This window comes from Morus notabilis, unplaced genomic scaffold (assembly GCF_000414095.1).
Source record: "Morus notabilis unplaced genomic scaffold, ASM41409v2 Scaffold281, whole genome shotgun sequence".
Classification (NCBI taxonomy): Eukaryota; Viridiplantae; Streptophyta; class Magnoliopsida; order Rosales; family Moraceae; genus Morus; species Morus notabilis.
The window spans coordinates 1-8372 of record NW_010357693.1 but is presented as its reverse complement, the minus strand read 5'-3'; the positions used below and the strand labels follow the sequence as shown (position 1 = coordinate 8372).

The 8372-nt window shown below is 34.6% G+C and overlaps 1 protein-coding gene across 1 annotated transcript in view; it reads left to right on the top strand.

Moving 5' to 3' along the window:
- The window catches only part of LOC21396699 (acyl-CoA-binding domain-containing protein 4), an 8208-nt gene extending 3524 nt beyond the window's left edge, over positions 1-4684 (top strand). The window contains 11 exon segments of the mRNA XM_024174673.1: positions 38-104; positions 686-747; positions 993-1132; positions 1547-1673; positions 1790-1904; positions 2151-2239; positions 2378-2461; positions 2563-2748; positions 3303-3458; positions 3566-3625; positions 4181-4684. Coding sequence (XP_024030441.1) covers positions 38-104; positions 686-747; positions 993-1132; positions 1547-1673; positions 1790-1904; positions 2151-2239; positions 2378-2461; positions 2563-2748; positions 3303-3458; positions 3566-3625; positions 4181-4369 — 1275 coding nt within the window. The 3' untranslated portion in view covers positions 4370-4684.
- The last annotated feature ends 3688 nt before the right edge of the window (positions 4685-8372 follow it).

Below are 8372 nucleotides of genomic sequence, written 5' to 3'. Positions count from 1 at the left end.
TTTTTTTTTTTTTCGCATTATTCATTTGTTTCTGTAGATACCTTGGGAGAATAAGCTTCTGTCAGTTGCTGGACATACAAAGGATCCCTCTGAAACTATACAGGGTTAGAATTATTATTGTTTTAGTCATATTGTGTCATCTAATGATTTTAAAGCTTCTGGGGTTTCTTGTCTTTAACTTTTACATAATGAATGTGAATTGTCATTTTTATACATTCTGAAATAGAAATGTGTGTTGCATATTATGTGTTGCTTTTAGATACAAGCATAAGGATATCAATGCACCAATTATTCCGATCACATTGTTCCTGTCATCATAAGATATTAGTCAGGATGAAGCTTTACATTCGAGAAAAGTCCTATTTTCTATATAAAATTGGTCAACTTGTTATGCAATTCACCGGGTGCTATGTGAACAGTGCTTTATAGATGTGTTGTATTAAGTGGCAAACTGGGAGTATGGCACCCTTCGCTTGTAGTGATCTGTACTCACAGAAGTACTATTTCAACGAGGCTTCTTATTATTGCAATTATTTTTGTATAATTTGAACAGTAGTCTTTGATGCAATTTTTCTTACATTGTTATGCTTCTCATAAAAGTGAGTCAAATCTTTCCCCCTACGTTGCCTAGTCATTTACCTTTCTCTGATGCTTTATTATTTTTCTCCCTGCTTTTTCATGACAGTGAAGGCATTTGATCTACAGACAAGCAGTTGGTCGGCCTTAAAGACGTATGGGAAACCACCGGTATACTTTCCTTAACCGCTTCTGTCTTTGTGCACAAGTGCATGTGACACGTACTGTATACTCTTCTGTGAACCAGAATGCATCTGCGATACAAAATCTAAGAAATTATTCACTGTAGTTTTGTATTTAATTAGACGTTCTTTGTTAGGATTGATTTAGCCATGATATGGTTTGAAAAAGCTGCATAATGCAAACTTATGTGCAGAAAATTTCTAAAATCACATACTCCCATTGATGCTTGACAGGTATCACGTGGAGGTCAATCAGTCACCCTCGTTGGAACTAGCTTGGTAATTTTTGGAGGACAAGATGCAAAGAGAACTCTCTTAAATGATCTGCATATTCTTGACTTAGAAACAATGACCTGGGATGAGATTGATGCTGTGTAAGATCATTTCCAATAGTTTCAGGATGAACTCTTTTCTTTTTTGTTATTCCTTTTTTGATTGCATTTTCTGTTGCTCAAATTTAATTAAGTTTTATTTGGCTGAGCAGCCATACGAAGTAGGAACATAATTCCTTGGTTGCAAAATGTTACTGTGCTTTAGTCTTAGTTTGTTCCTTCCTCGTGGTTGTATTCTTCAATAAGAAAAATATTTATTAATTAAATAAGCAAGGCAGAGGAGAGAAAGGAGTCCTCTGAAGCAAAACGCAGACATAAATGGGAGCGGACGCCTTTATTTCTTTTTCTATTTTTTAACACTTTTACTTCAAGTTTTCTTTTACAACAAATGTATGATAGTTGTTTAACAATTGCGGTGTAATCATTTTTGTGCAATTTATGTTTTTGATGTTATAGGGGCGTTCCTCCTTCCCCAAGGTCTGATCATGCCGCTGCAGTTCATGCTGAGCGCTACCTCCTTATCTTTGGTGGAGGTTCCCATGCAACTTGCTTCAATGATCTGCATGTCCTTGATTTGCAAGCTGTAAGATGATTACTCTATTCTAGTCTTCTTTTCTTATTAAGATTTTACTCTCTTCTGTTTGCCACTTTTCTTTTTCAAACAAAACTTAATTTGTCAATATATTTTTGACTGCGTAGATGGAATGGTCAAGACCCACGCAACAGGGTGACATTCCAACTCCTAGGGCTGGACATGCGGGTGTGACCGTTGGGGAGAATTGGTTCATTGTTGGAGGTGGTGACAATAAAAGTGGTATGTGTAGATATTTGAAATACATTGATTCAATGCAGAGCTTTTGATGCAGACTCCCTAGTTCTAGATTGTTACCTTCTAGGAGGGATAGAACACTTATCAGAGATTTGGGATCTCTTTCTCTACCTGTCTCTGTGTGTGAGGAGGGCTAAAACTCCTCTGACAGTCAGCATCGAAGTCAATTAGGAAATGAAAAGACTAATATTTCTGATCGGCTACTCATCTCTTCCTGTTGATTCATTGCAGGAGTCTCCGAAACTGTTGTTCTTAACATGTCTACGCTCGTGTGGTCAGTAGTAACTACTGTTCAAGGGCGTGTACCTATTGCTAGTGAGGTATTTTACTTTGAAGAACTTCTGCAGTCTACCAGAATTTCTGCAATTAATGTTCACTAAGTATGCATTTCGTTGCAATTCAAACGGACAAAACGTAGTGAGAGATTCAAATTAGTTATGTGATTGTGTCCTTTTCAGGGCTTGAGTGTGGTCGTAGGCTCTTACAATGGTGAAGATATACTTGTATCTTTTGGAGGATATAATGGACGTTACAGCAATGAGGTGAGAATAGAATTTATATAGATTTGTAGCTTTTAGTATGTTGTTTCTTAATCTTATTTTCTTTTCCCCGCCCTTTCTGTTTTTCCCCCTGTTTTGTTTAGGTTAATGTTCTGAAACCAAGTCACAAGTCAACCTTACAATCAAAGATGATAGAAACTCCTGTGCCTGAGAGTGTTTCTGCTGTGCAAAATGCTACAAACGCTACTAGAGATTTGGAATCTGAGTTGGAAGCTGGCCAAGATGGAAAGACAAGGGAAATTGTGGACAATGGGGACTCAGACCCCACGGCTTGTACCATTGATAATTTTGGTCTTTCATTGTAGTCCTTTTGAAATATGCTTACAAAATATCTGCTATCTGCAATATTTGATGGAGTGTCTTGCTTTGTTTTATGTATGTATGTATGAATAAAATGAATAAACACTTGTATTTGTTTGTTTATAATTTGGATTCGTTGTTTTATGTATTTGTTTTATTTATCTTAACATTCTTGGTAGACATTTGACGAGGTAAAACCATCTCTAGCGAGATGACAACCTACTTTCTTTACTATCTGTCGGATCAATTACAATAACAAGTCACACTCGTATTCTGGAAATACAGAAACAGAGATTTTAATGGTCATGCATGTTGAGTGCGCTAGTTCAGTCTTTAAGGAATATGATAAAAATTGGCAAATTGCTTATGTATACCTTTGAAATTGTTTTTGTACAACTTAAAACTGTCCGTGTTCAGTTAAAATCTTGGATCTTATGCTACTTGATTTTCATGTTTCTTGCTCTCCTACCCTATTGGACACACGGGTTAATAGTTTGCACTCTTAACATTTAATTCTATGCAGAGATCCAAAGGTGAGAAAAGCAGCGAGCATGTTTTAGCATCCCTCAGGGCTGAGAAAGAAGAATTGGAATCATCACTGAACAAGGAGAAAATGCAGTCGTTGCAACTAAAGCAGGACTTGGCGGAAGCTGAGACTCGTAACACTGACCTGTACAAGGTACCTTGATATCAGCCGTCTTTTCAAGAAGGAATGGATCATGGAAGTGTTTCCTTCTTTTCTTCTCTGATGATTCCTTCTAATATATACATGGTTTTTCATCGTAGGAGCTTCAATCTGTCCGTGGTCAGTTAGCAGCTGAGCAATCGAGATGTTTCAAACTTGAGGTATCAACTCATTTTGATGATTTTTCCCATAAATAACTGTCCAAGCATATATTTCTTTATTCAATAAACTTGAAGAGTTTTATCGTCATGATTGATTTCATCAGTTGTGTGAATAATTATTTTTGTGTCATCACTTGGATTCTCTTACCGGCAATTGCCTTCACATAAAAATGCTCACCTCATAGTGGGGGATCTAACACAAAATATGTTTAAAGTAGCTCATGATCAATTCCATGGGTGAAGATGCTATAAAGGGATTAATTGAAGGCCTATAAGCTGGCTATTCACTTAGAGAGGTAACTAAATTTTGCAAAGTGATGATGGAAGGGATTAATTGAAGGCCTATAAGCTGGCTATTCACTTAGAGAGGTAACTAAATTTTTCAAAGTGATGATGGATGTCGTGTCATTTAAATGGTTAGAAACCAGTACTTTGGTCAATTTGCTAGGAGCTGATAGGTACGTCAAACATTTGCATTTTTCATGCAATATAACAACGAAAAGCACAACACAAGAAAAAGACGAATCCTCTGCTAATTACTTTTGAAACCCGCAGGTTAAACTTGCAGAGCTTCGACAGAAACTCCAAACAATGGAGACTTTACAGAAGGAGCTTGAACTTCTCCAGCGACAAAAGGCAGCATCCGAACAAGCAGCTCTGAGTGCCAAACAGAGGCAGGGTTCCAGTGGCGTGTGGGGTTGGCTTGCAGGAACACCTCCTGACCGACAAGAGGACGATGCCTGAAAGTATTAACCTAAAGGAATAGCGGTTGCTAGATATGGCTCTCATTTATCCATTTTTTTACCAAATATTTTTGTATACTTAACAAAGTTCTTTTTGCTGGATAGAATAAGATGAGGTTCTTATTGGTGAGACGGGCAACCATTTTGGGTTTCTACTTTTTGGCATGAATACATTTACTGTAATGTAGTCTTTATTTGTTAGTGAGATGTTTTTCTTTGATTTGTCACCAAAATATATTTGAGGTTGTATCCAAGATGAATATATCGAGTGAGAGTAGATATTATTGGTTGTAAATGCATTCACGGCTACAATTTAAAGCATTATTAATCCTTCCTTTATTTTGCTTTTCCTGTAGCCTTTTTTTTTTTTTTTTTTTTTTTTTTTTTTTTTTTTTTTTATTTTTTTTTTTTTTTTTTTTTTTTTTTTTTTTTTTTTTTTTCTGAATGTCTATCTGTTTCGCCGTTAAGGCATTATTGTTAAATTAGTTTTGTAATTGCCGTAATATAATAAGCCACCCTCAATTTTTCCTTTTTTAAATATATTCCAACTTAGATCAAAATGACTTTATATCCACCTTCAATTTTTGTAAGCCTGTTTCGCATACTTAAGCCGTTTTATGCAGCAGAAGAAAGAAAATGAAAACATTATGGCTGTCTTTTAGAATAGCATTTTTTTTAAACGTGAAAATTTAATTCAATAATTAAGTTGATGTAGATTCTAATATTTTAAAGGGAGAAGTGCAAAACAACCCTTTTAAAATGTCAATTTTGAGGAGCTCATTATTGAAAGCTTTGACTTTTTATGGAAGGTCTTCTAAAATACTCGAGTAAATAGATTATGGATCTATTTTTGTGCTGCATGATCTAGAAAACTATTCCAAATAAGCCATATGTCTATATCTATATGTCAATATATGTGTGTATGCTAATACATAACAATAGTTATATTCAAGATATGTAGAAAATAATTTCAAAAGAAGCTTGTGCTCTCTTTTTTATTCTTTGAATTGGTTTGCATTTTGAAAGTTTGTTAAATGTATCTGATACTCTTCATCAATCATCATGTAACTTCTTTCCAGAGGATGTACAATTCTAGAACAGGTTCTTAGATTGAGATCTTATCTTTTCAATCCGAGTAAGGTGCAAATATGGATATATAACTAACTACTAACAAAGGTTTTAAATAAGTCGGCCTTAATTTTTATCCTAACTCGTGACTTGTCATTTTTTCAAATAATCAATAACTTAAAGAATACAAATTCAAGCCCCTTGATGATATCGCCATCATTAAAAAAATCAAAAACAAAAGCAGAAATAATAAAAAAAAGCAGTCGATAGAGCCCATTATCATTCCCAACTTTTGTAAATTCCCCATCTTTCTTACCAATATTATTCTCTTAGTATATGCAAAGACGATTAATTTGTTTAAGGGAAATTTTCATTTAAACAAAGAAACAAATAATACAAGACAATGTTAATGACTCATTAGAAGAACGTATGTACACTTGAAGTCTAAGAATTCCAAAACAAGACGCCGTCAGAATTTCACTGGAAAAGTCGAATCCACTGCATCTAGGCACCCTCCTACGGAGCTAGGGGTCCAGAGCACCACCCAAAGGTGATACCGGACTTCTACCCTTTGAAACCTACAACAAAGGTGACACAAAGCTGAGAAGGAAAAAAGAAAACCTTAGGGACGATTAGTTTTTAAATATTAATAAATCGTGTATTTAGTATGTAAAAGTTGATAACTATCTGGTAACAATTCACAAATTTTGTATTTACAATTTAAATACTGATAATTCTTGACAAATTATGCATTTGTTAAGTAAATGTGGATAAATATTCGGTGAATCAACTCATTACTAAGCTTATTAAAAATATTATTTGTTAAATCTTAAAGAAAGCAAGAAAAAAAAAATTAATTGCTTATTCAAGAAGTAAAATTATGTTCGGCTCATAAATTTAGAAAATTGAACGTTAGACCTTAATATAAACATCCTAGGCACCCCAAATCAGAAAAGGGAGAAAGAGGGAAATATCCAAAGTTATGAGGAAACTTGGGGGATTTGCTATGATATTAAATTACTAAAAGTAATGACAGAAACTTGGGAAAAGATGAAAAAAATAGAGAAAAGGAAAAGAACACAAAATCAAACAAGAGTAAAAATTAGAATAACACAGATAAAAATTTCAATAACGCTGTTTTCTACCAGTTGCTTAAATAAATATGGTATTTACTTTTAAAAATATATTATTCCCAATAATTTCTATATTAAAATAGAAATAATCTTCTCTCTTAATTGTTTTGACCAATTCTCGTGCATCTAACGGCGAGCATTGATCCTTTGCAAGCTCTCGAATCACTGTTGCGAAGCCCTAATCAAAATGGCAGACTAGCTTGCTACCAAGCTCATCAGAGCGATGAGCCAATGGCGCCTATGGCTGTTAGGGAAGGAGGAGATTGCTAAAATTAATTGGTCTCAACATAGTTTAAACAAGATCAAAACAATAATTTAATCATAAATTTGAAAATACCATAAAACTTATTTGGGGTTTAGGCATACATTTTTATGGGAAAAAGATTTACCTCCTCCGATAGGCAGCATAAAAGTGTCGCCTACAGTCGCCTGAAAACGCCAATAGCCTGCCGGAATTAATGAGAAGCTTCAAAACAAGAAAGAGTGGCAAGAGGTTCACTTGAACTCCTCTCTCTCTCCCTCTATTCAAAACTGTTAGACCCCCGTGTTAGAAATTAATGGGTTCTCAATACTCATAAATGAGATCAAAACATTAAACCAAAAAATACATTATCAAATTGGATTTTGAAGCATATAGAAAATCTAATGGTTTTAGGATTACCTCCTCCACTCGGTGGCAGAATAATATCGTTTTGGTGGCCGGAATCAGTTCAAGAAGGCTGAGAAAATCATGAGAGCTTGGAGGAGTTTTGAACTCTTCTCTCCTCAACCTTTCTCCACTCCCACGGGCACACACATACACGGCAGGGAAAAAATTTTTCCCCTCTGGTTTTGTGCTGCAACCTTAGCCAATTGGGCCTTGTTGAGCCTCAACCAAAATGATTGATAGAGAGAAAATTTAGTCCAATTACCTGACCAAATATTTAGAGAAAGAGAGTTTATATGCCTCAAGTGAATTAATAATATGAGTTTTTATCTCATTATGGACTAATATTAACATATATGTATTAATTAATTCACATTAACACAGTTGTTCATAAGATGCTTTAAATAATTACAGAGTGGATTATTATGATTATAGAAGTCCACATAAAAATATTCCAACAGTCTCCCATTTGGACGACATAATCATACAACAAACATTCACTCATCACAGTATAAACATCAACTAAGAATCTCACATAATAAATACAAGGCCAAAACAATCATGCACAATAACGTATCGACATGATACAATTATTATACATAATCTGGAGCTAGAGATTCATCAAAGCATGACGACAACTTTAATATATGGATAAAAAACAATTATAGAGACTAACAACTAGATGTCTCTTTTCAACTCGTCACTTTGCCAACTAAAAAGTGTGTCAACACAACATCACATATAAAATGACAGATTCATGAATATGCATGTATTATTTGAGGCATAAGCAATCCTTATAAATAACATGTCACACAAAAATAACAGTAAACTCCCGCTAACTCAATACAACTATAAGCTCCTTACAGTCCCGAGTGGGATGCATTTCTTAAAACACCTAATAGGTAAGCCTTTAGTGTAATTGCCAACATGTTGTTTATAGGCGTGTTTTCAATAACAATGAGGCATTTTATAATTTCTCTTTATGAAAATAGAACACACCATCATTATGCTTGAGCGAACAATGCTCATAAGAGAAATGTACTATTATGAAACTTTTACAACACAGTTTCAACCAGTCCAAAAATATAGTGAACTACTGCTAGTGCTAAAATAAGGTTCCACAATTACATCACACAAATAGCCTCACGATACGCCAC